This window comes from Acanthochromis polyacanthus, chromosome 3 (genome assembly GCF_021347895.1).
Source record: "Acanthochromis polyacanthus isolate Apoly-LR-REF ecotype Palm Island chromosome 3, KAUST_Apoly_ChrSc, whole genome shotgun sequence".
In the NCBI taxonomy this organism is placed as follows: domain Eukaryota; kingdom Metazoa; phylum Chordata; class Actinopteri; family Pomacentridae; genus Acanthochromis; species Acanthochromis polyacanthus.
The window spans coordinates 5,696,230-5,712,872 of record NC_067115.1 but is presented as its reverse complement, the minus strand read 5'-3'; the positions used below and the strand labels follow the sequence as shown (position 1 = coordinate 5,712,872).

General features: G+C 42.5%; 1 protein-coding gene across 1 annotated transcript in view; it reads left to right on the top strand.

Moving 5' to 3' along the window:
* Positions 1-1,802: 1,802 nt before the first annotated feature.
* LOC110963592 (bromodomain-containing protein 4-like) overlaps positions 1,803-16,643 on the top strand; it is a 28,046-nt gene continuing 13,205 nt past the window's right edge. The window contains exons 1-15 of the mRNA XM_022212034.2: positions 1,803-1,895; positions 5,071-5,207; positions 7,777-8,017; positions 8,154-8,246; positions 9,193-9,330; positions 9,477-9,609; positions 10,896-11,362; positions 11,451-11,822; positions 12,118-12,246; positions 12,874-13,095; positions 13,277-13,500; positions 13,584-13,684; positions 13,808-14,065; positions 15,759-15,860; positions 15,987-16,358. Of these exons, the coding sequence (XP_022067726.2) occupies positions 7,889-8,017; positions 8,154-8,246; positions 9,193-9,330; positions 9,477-9,609; positions 10,896-11,362; positions 11,451-11,822; positions 12,118-12,246; positions 12,874-13,095; positions 13,277-13,500; positions 13,584-13,684; positions 13,808-14,065; positions 15,759-15,860; positions 15,987-16,358 (2,740 nt within the window). The 5' untranslated portion in view covers positions 1,803-1,895; positions 5,071-5,207; positions 7,777-7,888. The remainder of the gene's footprint in view (positions 1,896-5,070; positions 5,208-7,776; positions 8,018-8,153; positions 8,247-9,192; positions 9,331-9,476; positions 9,610-10,895; positions 11,363-11,450; positions 11,823-12,117; positions 12,247-12,873; positions 13,096-13,276; positions 13,501-13,583; positions 13,685-13,807; positions 14,066-15,758; positions 15,861-15,986; positions 16,359-16,643) is intronic.

Here is a 16,643-nt window from a genome sequence, read left to right as displayed (position 1 = left end):
TAAGCATTCTGGACCTCCGCTGCCCTGACTCTGTCTTTCAAGGGCTCTGGTCAAACCTATAGCAGGACCACAGCCAATGACGTACATATATATACGTCATTGACCACAGCAGTGAAACCGTTTAGAACTGAGGTGAGAGCTGTAGTAGGAGTAGTTTTGTTGCAACAGTGCCACCTAGGGGAATTTCATCCCAAGGACTGGGACGTGGGGACTGGAAACGCTCACACAGGTTTGGACACACTTAAACCTTCAAATATGGCTCCACAAAAAATGTCAGTGTTCAATTAAACTTATTTATAAATCACAGGCTTAAACAGACTGTCAAAAAACCATTGGTAACTGTGGTACATTAGCTGCTTGTCAATTATTGCACAATGCTCTATAGAGCTAGTCTGCTGATGAGACAAAGGAAACAGAGCAGGGACCAAACTCAAGGGACAAGGAATCTGATGCTGCACACCACATGTAAAAAAAAAAAACACCCATCACCCAACAGACAGCTGAAGTGCTCTACAGTGCAGTGGCAATATGGCAGTGAACTACGCGTAAAGGAAATGCGCATAAAAATTATAAACACACACTCAATCAAATGCACAGTGTTGACCGACAATGCAGGAACTTGAAGATGCAAGAACTAAAAAAAACATACTCACAAAAAAGCTGCAAAATAAATTCTCCAAGTTAGTATTCCAAATGTTTTTTTTTTAATTAATTTGGAATAATACTAGATCAAGTGATCAAATGAAAATCAGCCTAAAAATCTAATGAAAAGGCACTGCTTACACTGGAACCATAAGTTGTACCTTTAGTCAACCTTCGAGGAGCATTCCCTCTACTGTTTTTTGTTTTTTTATATTCAGTAATTCAACATCAAATTAAATAAATTTTCCACAAAGAATATCCTGAGGAGCAGCTGAGACTCTACAAAGAAAACTGGAAAAAAACAACCAAACATAGAATGCGCATAAAAAATGGAGGACAGTTTTATGTTGATTAATTTACATGTAAATATATTATGGAAATATTTATAATGACTTCTTTTTTTCTTTATGACCATCCAGAAAACAATCATTCTCAATAATTTACTGAGTTACATAGTAATGAAAGTTAAACACATACTTGTGTCACACTTCTGTGGTGCTGAACTGAAATAAAAACATGGCTAAAGTGTATAATTTTGAATCTCACATTAAGACCTTAATAAACTTCCATAATCAGAAATCTTTTACAACCTGCAGTTTTAAAATATTTTAGGTAAACACTGTATGATTGTGCCATAGGGTCACTATAAGCCCAGAGGAAAGTGACATCTGTTGTTTTATACTGTTTTTTGCAATATGTATTTACCATGATGTGTGTTGCTGACCTCTTGGCCAGGTCACCCTTGTGAAAGAGATCTTGATCTCAATGGGTTTTTCTTACCTGGTTAAATAAAGGTTAAATAAAATAAAATAAAACATCTGGTAATGATGATAATTAAATGGCATCTGTGATCTGTTACCTGACATTTGTTAAAATGTTATCAGCCTATAGATTCAGTCTCTGCAAAATAAATAAATAAATAACAAGCATTTAATAACATACTACTAATCAAGCCTTTTTCCTGTATTTTGTTAAACTAAATGAATCAATAGGACATAATTTGCATGACAAACACCGGCCTGTTTGTTCTCCGGTTGAAATCTTTGCACCATGTTGCATGATGCTCCTGGGGAGGAGGGAGGATGGAAGGGAGGACGAGGAGGGAGAGAAGGAGGCGGAGCTCTACGTGACACTTCGACTGACAGACGTTCAGTCCGCCCCCGTGCGTCTGACGTAATCGACGTCGAACGGGACTGTTTGTTCTGGATTTGGGGCGAGGAAGGTCTGCGAGCGCTGACACCCGACTGAAGAAGGTAAAAATAGCATTTACTGCCTTTGTGTGGGTGACATTGGTACATCAAACGAAGGCATACAACCCCAGGGATCTGCTAAAATGTTCACAGTCGCCGTCGGTGGCGTATTTCCCGCGCTGTCAGTGAGTGCTTCGGCAAGCGGAGCATGAGCTGTCTTCGCAGGCCTTGCACCGGTTTGGGCACACGAGATAGATGATTTTTTTATGCTTTAAGTGTGCGTGATTTGCTGTTATTGTGCATATTCTGTGTTGGATCTTTCTTCTCTCGACACTTGTGTTGAGGTCATTTTCGTGGCAGTGAACACTCCGTGCTGTCAGTGTGCACGTTAGCTGCAGGTCGGTACCATGCTAGCCAGTTAGCTGCTAGGCTGTTTGTTTGTAGCCCCGTAGGCCGTATTCGTGACAGAAGTTACGTTCTCTCGGCAGCGTAGTTTACGCGCGATGGCGCAGGAGCTCATGCGAAGCGCGACGTACGTCACTTCGAGAATATCAACCCCGTCCAAGTTGTATTCTGAAACGCCATTTACGTGCGGAGCTGTCACTTGATCACAGTGGACATGGCGATGTACTGACATGGAAGGTTAGCGAGGAAAAGCAGCAGAGCAGGGTAGATATTCAGCAAACTGTTGCTTTGTGCTCACTGTTTGTGCCACTTAGCGGTATTCATCACACATCCTTAGCTTAGTTAGTAGCAAAATGTCCGAAACATTTTGTGGATTCATCAGTCGAGAGAGCGTTGTACTTTCGCTTTACTTGTCTGGGTGTTTGGCCTGGTATTCAGATTAGCTGCCGTGACATTGCTTTGCTCCTAATGCACTGTAAATACTGTGAGCACATATCGACAGTGACTGTCTTCTTTGATTAGATTCTCAGGAAATGATTGAATTTCTGAAGTCTCACTTAAAAACTGCAGGCTGCCCTCCACTTAGAATTCATGTATATATATTATGTATGTATGTTTTGAATATTAATACATAGCCGTTAATAAAATATGAGGATGTATTTTGAAACTGTACTTTTAAAAGCTCATAATATCACAATTTTGGACATTGTGTACAAAAAGTATGTTCCCACTCATTCTGCCTAAGATATGCATAGTAGATACTTGTGGTACAAGTCTGGAGCACATTTTGTACAACAATTTTATTAATTTGTTGTAGTGAACAATAAATTACCTTAAAATTAAAAATCTCTTTAACATTAGTGTCCTGGCCCAGACAGGCAGCAGCACAATTTGACATGTTGCAGACATACATATATATAACAGCTGAAGTAAGGTTTACAGAAAGATTGACAGTGCATTACAGTTTCATAATGCTGCAAAAATATAAGTCACAAGTTGTCAGTGTCAGTGATCGTCCAGGACAACGTGAGTCACAACATGTACATCCAAACAGGGCTGTGTGATACTGGAAAAAACTGACATTGCAATATTTGTTTTTACTGTGATATATGTTACAGCTTAGGAAGTAAAGCATGGATATGACTTGCCAACTGCAAGGTACACTCTGTGGTCAAAGCATTGCAGGCTGGACCACAGCAACAGTCTCTATCATGTTCAAAACATTATCTATTGTTCTATAGACTTCACGTCTCTCACCGGGACCCCAAGCAGACAGCGTTCCTCACATTCCCATTATTTTAACTTGTATGATCATCCAGATAAAGTGCCGATGCATTACACAATGCAGTCGGCGACTTTAAAGTTAGTCCTTATTAAGAAAGTAGACTTTAAGACTTATGTAGGTCTGCTATAGCTGCACAATATTGTGACATCTCTGTTTCAAACGGGTGAAAAGCACAAGCGTGTGACGATATTACATACCTCTTGTTTTTTGCGAGATGAAAAGTTGTCCCAACAATAATTCTTGTCTCTGCTGTTTAAAACCTTAACGTTGGCAGAAACATCTAGAAGAGCATTTTTGCTTCAGGTGGCATTCAGATCTGGATTTGCACTTGTCATACAGTGATTTGTGATGCTGATTTAATCGGTGGCAACAATTCAAAGACAAATTGTCAGCTTTTGGCCAGCATCCCCCTTTCTGTAGCTGAAATATTTCTATACACCTGCAAGCCTCTTTTTGAAGCCAAACATTCCTTTTTGCAGCTAAATGTTCCACACTCATTTTGCTGTGCACATATAGAGCCTGCGTGTCAACAAACAGACATCTCTCATGGATTAGTCATGGAAAATGAGACCTGTGCTGGTTTTCTTTTTGTATCGAGCGCCAGTGTTTCACATCATTTGCCTTACTTCGCATTGCAGGAAGTGTGAAGTACTTTTAGGCATGCACGCGTTGCAGTGTTGATGCTGCGGCAATATATTGTGCAGTCCGACATCCGAATTTGTCTGCCTCCACATCTTCTAAAGTTAGTCAGATCAGCTATCTTCTGGTGTCACCTTTTTTGTTACAGTTCATCTTTTAGGGAAGAGAAGCATCCTTAACATCAAATTTGCAACATGGAACGGTAGCATAAAGCAGGCATTTGTCTCAGAATTTTCAAGCATGCTTTGATACATGAATAAACCTGTTACTATGAAGATATAAGTCTTTGGTAGAGGAACAGCAGCATTCATCAGAAAACCAAAATGACACAACTGAACGAAGAGAAGTTGGGTTCTTGGACTGAGACAGATTGTCTCACTGAGATTTTTTTTTAACTGCTTTTGAGCACAGTGAAAAGAAATCTTAAGTTGCAAGGTTACAAATTACATTGGCCCCATCCTTGTGTCTGACTTGTTTGGTTGTAAATCCACACAAGATAAATTACAGGTTAAAAGACCAACAAAACAACACATTATTTGGGTACCACATCTGGACGTCACTGTAGCTAGAAACGTATCTTGTGTCGGACGTTCTCTGGGGGAATAAAGATGAGAACATGTCAATACAGGTTGTAGATTCTGAGAAAATATCATAAATATCTCTTGATTGGCTCTAATTAAGTCAATTAAAGTGTTTATAGGTATTTTAGATGTTTAACTTTCCAACACTTGAACACAAAAAGCCGCCTGCTCCACGCCCGTACCATGGGTTCTGAATGATCACAGCTGCTTACGATGTGGTGCGACTGAACTTTTACTTGTTAAGATATTTTGGCATCCTCAAACCTACGTGTGATTGGTTGTTCTTAATTTTAATCTGGCGTCACTCCTTGATCTGTCTCTCTCACAGGTGTGACGCTCGGCTCTCTGTCCCTGTGTTGTGGTGTCACTGACAGACATCCCGAGTTACCTCAGGAAATTGTCGCCTCACCACCTGAGATATGATCACACAGTTGGATTAGACCATAGCTGCAAGGCAACAAACATGTGAGTTCTTGGAAAATATTTGGTTCTCCTGAAAATGAATGTAAGCAGATGCAAGAGTATAACAATGTCTTGGCAGCCTTTTTACCTGTAGTTGGTGAACTTGTTGTTCTTGTTATCAGGATTTTAGACTGTTTCTTGGTAATAGAAATGTTTAGCTGCAGAAATGTCCCCTCCGTGTCTGCTGCACCACAATCCAGAGTAAATAACATCTGCCGGTGACTCAGAAAAACAAGCATCAGTACATTTGTGCACCACATAGAAATATTGGTCAGGTTGTTGCACTAAATTATTATTTTTTTCTTTTAAATGAGGTGGACAGGTTAATATCTGATGTCTAATTGAACATTCCTCCGGAGTTTTTACTACAACCTGTACATTGAAAATAAATTGTAAAATAAAAGTACTATTCAATAGATATGCCCCCTGTGAGAAAAATCTGAGGCTTTATCCATGAGAATACCTGCTTTCCTTATATGTACTAATTGACAGAGAACCAGTGGCAATGTGCTACTCACAAATTGCCATTGGTAACAAGGTTGTATTTATACCGGTATAAATGCAACCTTACATCTTCTACAGCTTTACTGTATATATGTTAGAGTTATATTAAAAAGGGAAAACGAAGGCATCATGCTTTACTAAGTTTCTAGTGATGTATTTCACAAACTAACGAGTATGTTACTGTGAAGACTAGGGATGGGCATTCGATAAAATTGTCTTAATCCATCGTCGGGAGAATTAACGATCAGTTTTCAATTAGTCGTATTTATTACACGCTGAACAAGACCGAGTGGCGAAAGAGGGCGAGAGAGCTAAGAGCTGCCCAACAATGAATAACGCTTATTAACAAAGCTTGATAATAATAATACAAAAACAGTAACTCACACATAACTTCAGCACCAGTCTACTGATTTTTGTTGAGAAAGATGAGCATGTTAACATGCTCTGGGGTCAGACCGCAGGCCTGGTGACCGTCAGTCCAGCTGCTGAAAACACCCGCTCTGAGGGGACCGACGTTGCCGTAATGCACAGGTGCCTCCGTGCTAATTTAGCAAGCCTGGGGAACCTTGTTTCGTTCACTTTCCACCAGTCTGTAGGGGTGCAATCCAGGGGTGGGGAAGGCTCCCTCAGAAAGTTCTTAAATTCTGCGTCAATGCCAGACTCGTATGGAGTGGAATAGTGCTCCCCAAGGAGTTGTGCCATAGCGGAGACCTGTGACTTTGAGGCCGCAACTCCAGAGTTTGCGCTCCCCTCGTCCGAGTCTGCTCATTGTGCATCGCAGTTCCTCCGTGTTCATGCTAACACTGAGCTAATGCTAGGTTGAGAGCAGGATGAACTGCCACCGAACAGGCTTGGAAGCGCGGTGTTCAAGTGGTACATCATTTGAGTCATGGACGACTTGTACTTATACACAGTTTCGCAGTGCCGGCAGTTAACTAAGTCATTATTTAAGTCAAAATGCTCCAACACCACACTTCGCCGTGACCGCTTCATGATCGCTGGAAATTGCTTGTGCCGTCTTTTTTCAAATAGCCTACTGCCCCCGTGTGGTAAATTTTTTTTAATTGCGACCACACAGCCAATTTTATTGCATTCCTGAAGATTCACGCTATGCAACAGAACTTGTTTGATTATCGATAAGAAATGAACATCATCGACAAAATTCTTAATGATCAATTAACCAATCGTCGATTAATTATGCCCATCCCTAGTGAAGACAATGCATGACTCCGCACCACCATCAGCTCAGCTATGACATACACTCTGCTGCATGTGCTGCTAACAGTGCTGAGTGTTTTTCTGCACTATGTTCTGGTAAAAAACAATCATATTGTCACATATTGCACAACATATATGCTGATACATATTTATTATATTTTATAGGCCAGCGTTGGCTGATATTTCCTGACTGACATCAGTGAGGCTGTATAAACTAGTTCTAATTTTGGATCAGACTGTTGGGCTGCTTTGTAGTTAAAGTGTTTCACATGAAGTACATACTAGGCTGTGTAGCAGCACAAATCTTTAATGTGTTTACATCTCCTGTCTCCTCTATATGAGTCAGAAAGATTATCAGCGAACAGTCTTTGCAGTATTTGATCTTAGCAATAAATCAATATTTACTCCAAGAGAGTGTCAGCTAACAGTTTGTAGTTGATGTGGAATGTTTGCATTTGTTTGTTCGTGAAAACAGAGACGTTGTGTTCTCGGTGCGTGATCCCTGTTTAAGGTCAAACTGTAACGAGAATGTGGAGTCCATAAAGACAATCAACTGCAGAGTTTGACTCACAGCTGTCAGAAGGGCCAAAGATTGAAGGGCTCTCTAATAGGGGTCTTTGAAGCTGAGAGAAAATGCAGACACTGGTTTCTGACAGTGAGACAGATAATTGAGACTGAACTCGCAAGATGCAGCTTGATATTTAGTCAGTGTGATGGTGGTTTGGTTTCAGATTTGTGGTGTTAAAATGATCCTTAATGAGACATCTATTCTGAGAAAGTTGAGCCAGTGTTGGCAGCGTAGTATTAGCAAAGACGGCAGAGGTGAAACTTTTGTTGACTGTGTTTTCAGAGAGTCGCGTGAGGAGTGTAATGGCCTGAGGGGGGTCCCCCCGGTCCCACCTGCCCCTGCCAGGTCCAATCTGCCTAAACTGTCTGCTCAGCTACTGCAACCCACCACAGCGATGGGAGACGGACTGGAGGCAGGCAGCAGCCAGAACCCTCCCTCTGCCCCACCACCTCTCCCCTTCAACCCTCCACCCCCTGAAACATGGAACCCCTCCAGACCCAAGCGACAGACCAACCAGCTGCAGGTAGCAAGGTTTAATAATGATAATAATACATTTTATTTAAAGCGCGTTTCAAGGAACTCAAGGACACTTTACAAAGGAATAAACTGTGAATTCTGTTTTGAATGATTTTTTTTGTGTATAATTTTTCTCTTTTCAGTACCTGCTTAAAGTGGTGTTGAAGACATTATGGAAACACCACTTCGCATGGCCCTTCCAAGCTCCTGTAGATGCCATCAAACTGAATTTGCCTGTGAGTCGCATGTTTGTGTGTTTTTATGTTCCATTCTTCAAAGCACATAGCCCAAAACACACAGACAGCATTATGACACTCACCAAATTTATTTGTAGAATAAAGTATCTCAGGGCTTTGGATGTCCAGGAAAGTAGCATTTCTCACAGACTCACTTCCTCAATTTGCACATCGTGACCATTCCTCGGCTTTTGTGATTGAAAACACTTCTTCTTCTGTGGTCTTGTGAGTGTCACAGTTATCACAGAGAAACACGCTGTAGTATCTGTTGTCTCAAATGCGAAAGTGAAAGCAGTGCAGCTGTTGATATTTTTATCATACACGACCAGTCGAAACTTTGGACACACTTTCTCATTCGTTTGCCTGGTAGCGTACTTTAATATGATCAGTTAATTATTGTACTTATAAAACATCAGAAAATAATGTGAAAAAAACCAACCATGTTATGTTTGAATATTATGTAAGACCAAACACAATATCCAGAATCCAGAGCAGCACCTCATTTTCACTTTTGTGTGCTTTGTGGTCCTGTTGTGCAGGCTGCAGTGCTTTATATGTGTGCTGCAGGTAACACATAAGATTTGAGAATTGCTGCTAAACCGAGGCAGCAGTGTGCTTTTGACGGAGGAAAAACTTTGAGAGTAGGGCTGAAAAATGTACCATAATGAATTGTTTAATTTCAGTCGATAATAATCGTTGATCATTTTTAACGGCCTGCTGTTGGGAAAGAGGGGAAAAAGGTTCACTTTGATATTAACCACCTTACTTACTTCAAGGTGAAGAGATATGATGGGGTGTTTATGAGCTAGAGAAGCAATACACTTAGAGTTTGTTTAGATGAGAGTTTTATTTATAAACAGACCTAAACAGTCACTTTCTTACATTGTTTACTTTTGCCCACCTGACTAAAAAATTGAATTTTCTTTACCTGCTCTCCTTCCTGAAGGATTACTATAAGATCATAAAGATTCCTATGGACATGGGCACAATAAAGAAACGCCTGGAGAACAACTACTACTGGAATGCCCAGGAGTGTATACAGGACTTCAACACAATGTTCACAAACTGCTACATCTACAACAAGGTCAGACACATTAAATGCTCTGGACTCATAGCACTACAATGAACAAGACGTCGTCCTGTTCCAACATTTCATCATTCACAATAGGACAGTAGACGTATACAAAGAGCTTAATCCCTCTAATCACGTTCCTGCGTTTGTGTGTTTAGCCTGGGGATGATATTGTCCTCATGGCAGAGGCCTTGGAAAAGCTCTTTCTTCAGAAGATTACAGAGATGCCGCAGGAGGAGACGGAGATTGCTGTGGTTTCCAAGGGACGCAGAGGGGGCCGGCGGGAGACAGGTATGGTTTTTGGAATCTAATATAGACTTGGAAAGGTCAGCCTAATAGATGTTTATCACAGAAGTTATAATTGTGGGCACTCTTTCTATATTCTAAAGACTTTGAGGAGCAGTTGCCATGAGTCAGTTGCAATGAATCAATTGCAGTCACAAGTAAATGGTGCTAATCTAACCTGCCAAGCTTGTATGCACGGTTCTTTTGTTGTCTGTAATTGTTCCACCCACCTGATCAGCCACACCTAGCGTGAAAGATTTTTTTGGTAAAACAAGTTTTGGTTGCTTCCTGCGCATTAGGCATGTTCGTAACGATATTTGATGAGCTAATCATATAATAATTACCGTAATTTCCAGACTATTGAGCGCACCTGAATATAAGCCACACCCACTAAATTTAAAACGAAAAAGGTTTTGTACATACATAAGCCTCAGGTGTCCACGTTGTAACATGAGATATTTACACAGAAATATTTTATTTAACTTAGAATAAATACATACTTTCTTCCCGAACAGCGCCTGTAACACGACAGTGAAACACATTGAGTCAGTTCACACTGCCAACTCCCAGGGGGCTGAGCGCGCTAGCTTAGCGTGCTACCACTAAAACTTATCTTTAAGTTTTTTACTGTATTGTATTGTATAGATGTGGAGAGGGATTTGTGGTTCTTGCCTCACCTGCCTGTTCGGTATCATCGTCATCAGAATCATTTCACTCTGCCTCCGTTTCCACACTCGTCTCTGCAACACACACACACACACACACACACAGCTGCAGTGCTCCTCCTCACGTCACACACACACATACTCTGTCTCTCACACACACACACACACACACACACACACACACACACACCGTAACCTGCCTAGGTTATAGAAGAGCAGGCTTGGCTTGCAACAGCTGTATCATACACATTACTTCGTGTTTTCCATGATGATTGTGTGTGCATAAAGCGCAGAATGACTTATCTGAAGAATTTATTGTGTGCTTGATTTAATTCGAACAGTGTCAATGGTCCACTGTGACCTGTTTGGTAATTTTATTGGTCTGATGTGAGGAGGCTAAACTTAATGATGGCATGAAGCTCGCACGTAAAAATCTATACATTAGCCGCATCATTGTATAAGCCGCAGGGTCCAAAGCATGAGAAAAAAGTAGCGGCTTATAGTCCAGAAATTCGGTAGTCATAATTAGTCCAACAAAGTTAAAGTATCAAGATTTTTTTGGAGTTTTTATTCTTAACTTCATCCTTGTGCTCACCTTGTGTTCAGACTTTGTATTTTTCCTTCCAGCTTTGATCACAAAGTCAGATTCAGGCCAGGACTCATCTTCCCCTTCCACCACTCCACATACACGAGGCTTTTCGTCCCCGTCATCCACCCCACAGACCCGTGCTGCACCCGCCCCTTCAATTCCCTCTCTCTTGCCCCTGACCCCTCTACCCCAGCCTCTGGTCCAGCCTCTGGTCCAGCCTCTGGTCCAGCCTCTGGTCCAGCCTCTGGTCCAGCCTCTGGTTCAGCCTCCGGTCCAGCCTCTAGTCCAGCCTCTCGTCCAACCTCCTGTCCAACCTCTGGTCCAGCCTCAGCCCCCTCGTGTGCCTCCCACACCCACCAATCATGCATCCCATCTGGGACCCCAATTCCCTCTCTCAACTCCAGACGTCCTGGCCCAAGGCATGACCTCTGTTCCCCCTCCAGCCGTGACACACCCGGGCCTCCATCCAGCCCCCATGCTGCAGAGCTCCCCTGCCCTCATCAAGGTAAGGAGAGGTCAACGTCAAACATCCATTGCTGTAACACACAAACAGGTTTTCAATTTCTAACCCACAATCTCTAATGTTTCAATAGCAAAGGAAAAGCCAGAAGAGGAAAGCTGACACCACAACACCCACAGCCAACGACCAGCTCAGTGAATCATCTCCGGTCTCTGCTGAGACTCGACCACGCCGAGAGAGCAGTCGCCCATTAAAGCAACCCAAAAGAGAGACGTCACAACCGGACTCTCAGCATCACCTGGGAGGAGGTTTGGAGACAGGCGGGACAGTAACGCCGACACGTCAGGAGCAGCTGCGTTCCTGTACACGCCTCGTCAGAGAGATGCTGTCTAAGAAACATGTATCATATGCCTGGCCTTTTTACAAACCTGTTGATGTAAGAGCTCTTGGCCTCCATGACTACCACGACATCATCAAGCACCCCATGGATCTCAGCACCATCAAGGTGATTTTACAGTAGTTGGTTTATGTATATAATAAACCACCAGCAGCGGCCCAAGTTCGACTCCCGCTCGCGGCCCTTTGCTGCATGTCTTCCCCCCATTTCCTGTCTCTATCCAATAAAGCCGAAAAAGGCCATAAAAATAATATTTTAAAAAACATAGCCTCAGGTTCGCATACTTACATGATCTTTATATGTCGTGTTTTGGTTTTTTTTTTAAGCTCAACTGGTATTTCTCAGGGCAAGCACGAACAAGATTTTGATCCTTGAAATATATTTGTTCATTTGTCTCTTTTAGAAAAAGCTGGACAACAGACAGTACAGAGACGCTCAAGAATTTGCTTCGGACGTCAGGTTGATGTTCTCCAACTGTTACAAGTACAATCCTCCAGACCACGATGTGGTCGGCATGGCGCGCAAATTACAGGTAAACACATGTCACTTACTGTCAAGCAAATGAGAATAAACTTACATGTATGAGTATGTGGACACTCTTGGAAACCTAAACGAGAGAATGTAACAAAATCTTGTGGAAATCGTTCCCCGAAAAGTGGAACGTGTTTTCGGTTTACTTTGAATTTAGCCACCTTACTTACCTCAGGGTGAAGAGATCTGAGGGGTTGTTTATGAGCTAGGGAGGAGTTTGCTTAGATGTAACTTCTTTTATAAACAGATCTAAACAATCAGTTTTCTTCCGTTTTTTAAAATCTACTTTTGTCCACATAATTAAAAAATCTAATTGTCTTTACCTGCTCTCCTTCCTAAAGAACTACTTTAAGATCATAAAGATGTTAACATCCGAGGTTTTAGAAAGACGTTTTCAGCAGTCAGCTAACGTGTGTGGTGTTTGTTTGTTCACATATATTTCATCATATAGAACACAGTTGAGACAAATATAGTTAGAATGAAGTAGTTTTTTTTGTTAAACATTTTATATTTTTGAAGGAAACTTTTAAAATTAATGTTTGTTGTTTGGTGTCAAATCCATAAAGAAAATACGTTTGGTGTTTCATTTGCGCTCACAGTTTCTCCTGCCATTCTATCATCTGAACAGGACGTGTTTGAGATGCGTTTCGCCAAAATGCCTGATGAGCCAGAGGAGCCTGCCCCTGTTCCCACCCCATCGTCGGCCCTCCACCCTGCCCCCTCCACTCGACAAGCCCCGCCTCCTTCTGCTGTCTCGGAAGACGACAGCTCTAGTTCCTCCGAATCGGAGTCCTCAGGAGGAGACTCAGAACAAGACAGGCAGCATCGATTGGCTGAGTTACAGGAACAGGTTAGAGGATGGAAAATGAAGGGGGAGGGAGGCTAATGAGACACATAACAGGTGGGTGGGCCATGCAGAACAGCTTTACCGAACATGGGTGAATGCTGGAACACAGAGAAGCAAATGCAAAGATTCGAGAAGTTCTTGTTCCTCTCTTAAGACCACAACTGTGTGTGTTTGTGTCGTCCAGCTTAAAGCTGTCCATGAGCAGCTCGCAGCGCTCTCCCAGCCGCAGGCCAGCAAGCCCAAGAAGAAAGAGAGGGAGAAGAAGGAGAAGAAGAAAGAAAAGCACAAAAAGAAGCTGGGAGCCGAGGAACCTGTGGAGACCCCTCCCCTTGTGATGCTTCAGACGTCGAAGAAAAGCAAGAGCAGCAAGGAACCGATCACTGCAAAGAAGGAGAAGAAAAAGCCCGGGTAGGTTTCACAGAAGTAACAAGCCAAGTGATTTTATAGTAACTGCATTAACTGGAGCTAATCTAATTATTTCTCAATCACAGTAAGAAAGAAGGAATTAAAAACAGCCGGCCAGCTGTGCCCCCTCAGCCCGGACCAACCCCTCTTGTCCCCTCAGCTTCTCTTGAAGCAGAGGATGACATTGGTATGTAGACGACACAGCAGATGTGTTGAGTAGAATTTTTGCTTGTATGTCAGGCACAGATGATGTTCAGTTATCTGTAAACAAAGGCCCACTGTCAATCCACTCCAATGCTTTCCTCTCCAGATATATTCGGAGGTGTGTCTGCTGATAGAGGCAAGCCGATGTCATACGAGGAGAAACGCCAGCTGAGTCTGGACATCAACAAGTTGCCTGGTGAAAAACTGGGCCGAGTCGTGCACATAATCCAGACGCGTGAGCCTTCGCTGAAGAACTCGAACCCCGACGAGATTGAGATCGACTTTGAGACGCTGAAGCCCTCCACGCTGAGAGAGCTGGAGAAATACGTGTCCAGCTGCCTCCGGAAGAAGAAAAAACCATCAGGTGGGTTATTTGTATTTTGAAAGACTGTCGTGTCAATTTGGAATTACAAAGATTCACATGTTAGTGTCATCCTAGATACGAAGGTCTGGTTTTAGCATTCAGGGTTAGATGTGTATTGAAAGTTCTTTGAGAGGGGACTCCCGTATAGCTCAATGGGTTAAGCAGGTGAACCATGTATAGGGTGTGGTCTCCGATGCAGCGGCTCGGGTTCGATTCCCGCTCGCGGCCCTTTGCTGCGTGTCTTCCCCCAGCTCTTCTCTCTATCTCTCCTATCCGATATAGTCTAGAAAAGGCCAAAAAAAATAATATATATATATATATATATATATAAAAAGAAAGTTCTGTGAGAGTCCATGTAAAGACCAGTCACTCCCATCCTTTAAATGGTTGTATTTATACAGCGCTTTTATCCAAAGCGCTTTACATGATACGCTACCTTCACCCATTCACACACTGATGGCAGAAGCTGCCATGCAAGGCACTAACCACGACCCACCAGGAGCAATTAGGGGTTAGGTGTCTTGCTCAGGGACACCTCGACATGAGCTCGACGGGCCGAGGATCGAACCGGCAACCTTCCAGTTACAAGACGGCCACTCTACCCACCATGCCGCCCCATGCCGTGCCTTTAATTTATAGGAAGCAACAAACTTCTTGTCGGTAAAGTCATCAAAACAAAACAATCACTAATTGGCGAATTACAAATGTTTTCCCAATCTACTTTTGCTTTGTCTTGCAAAGGTCATTTTTAAGCCGAGTTTTGGAGTACGGCTATTTTGGGTGGAGATGTGACCAAAAATCTGCCTGTCACGTTTAGCCACACAAGTAAATTCTTAACGTGTGGGAACCACTGAGACATGAATGAACAGCCATAATTGTGCTTTGCATTTATAGGCCAGAATGCTCTCCAAGCATGGCTGGGATCTTTTACTTTTTTGCTTGTGTTTGGAATGGAAATGTAAATAAAAATAAATAAAAAGACACAAATTTGTCCCGTGCTGTGACAGGTGTGATTCAGCCTCACACTCCACAGAGTTTTAGTACCAGGCAGCCACAAAGCAAAGCAGTGAGGAGCTACAAATGACAACATCAAACACTGCTTATAATATAGCCAAAGAAAAGCTTTGGCTTAGTATCTTTGAGTCCCACATCATTCTTATGAGAAGACCGGTTTAAATTCCTGTTTATATCATTTACATAATGTGTTGACAAATTTGTGATGGAACCTACAGAACAGGTTTGACTTGAAATGTTTTATGTTGGTGAAAGGTCTCAGGTCTACCTTAATTATGTCCATGCTAAGGTAGGGTCAGGTCAAGGTACGGATAATGGTCATGTTCAGGCAAGTAGTAATCATGCTGAAAATAGAGGAAGTTCCTTCTTTAGTGAAAACTACCACAAAGGCAGTTTTGAGTACTTTCTAATAGCACAAGTACTGATTTAGGTCCAGTTACCCGACAAACATTTAACTGACACTAACGGATACTATAATGTTTAACTATCAAGCCCAAACCATAGACACTGTACTCTGCTGAAGGGTTTTTAGAGCTTACCAAATGTAACGTAACAGGTTCTTACTTTAACGTGTTGGAGGATATGTATTTAAAGAGACCTTTCTGCCTGTCTGCTTTTAGTTTAAGTGATATTCTTCTGACTATTGGATTCCGTTTCTAAATGTTGTGGATGTCTGTAGCTGCAGAGAAGCCTCTGGAAATGACAAATGTGACAAAGATGAAGACAGGATCCTCATCTTCAGGCAGCAGTGATTCCTCTGATAGTGAAGACTCTGAGAATGGTAATATGCAAACATCACTGTGCACCACTGTGTAATGTTTGGATCGGTAGTTACTGTAATTCTTCTACAGATGATGTTGCCTCGTTTCTTATACTCCTGTGTCTCCCTCTGTGTCTCTCACCACAGGGCTGGTTCCCAAGCAGAAGAAGAACTCGACTAACAAGGACACCAAGAGACCGCACCACCAGTCCCTCAGCGGAGTCGTCCCGATGCCTCCTCAGCCTCACACTCAGCCTCAGGTGGTTCAGAAACCACCACCATTTGTCCCCCCTCCCTCTGTCCCTGCTCTGGACTCCCAGCTGTTGACACCAGGATTTGATCCTCTGGCTCACTTCATGAACCCTCACCTGACTCAGTCAAACACAGAGCCCAATGCAACCATTACTACTGCTGGTGCCCCCGTCGCTTCTGGCCTCCTTAATGCAAACGCCCCCACCAGCCAGACGCCCACCGAGACGCACCCCTTCCTGAATCAACATCCCATCATACCTTCCCCAGGTATGTAAACTACAGCAGCTCTGCTTGTAAATCTATAGTTCGTCTCAGATATGACCGTTAATGTTAGAATGTTAATGACTCTGAACCTCAAAACCCACCAGCAGATTTAAAAGGCATTTAGTTCAGTTCCCTCTCACAGCGTTTTGCTGCATTTCTTCCCCCCACACTTCTCCCTCCTTTCCTGTCTGTCTCTCCCTGCACCTATCGAATAAAACCAAAAAAAGGCAAAAAAAAAACCCACAAACTTAAAAAAACCCAAAAAAGAAAAGGTATTTAAAAATCACC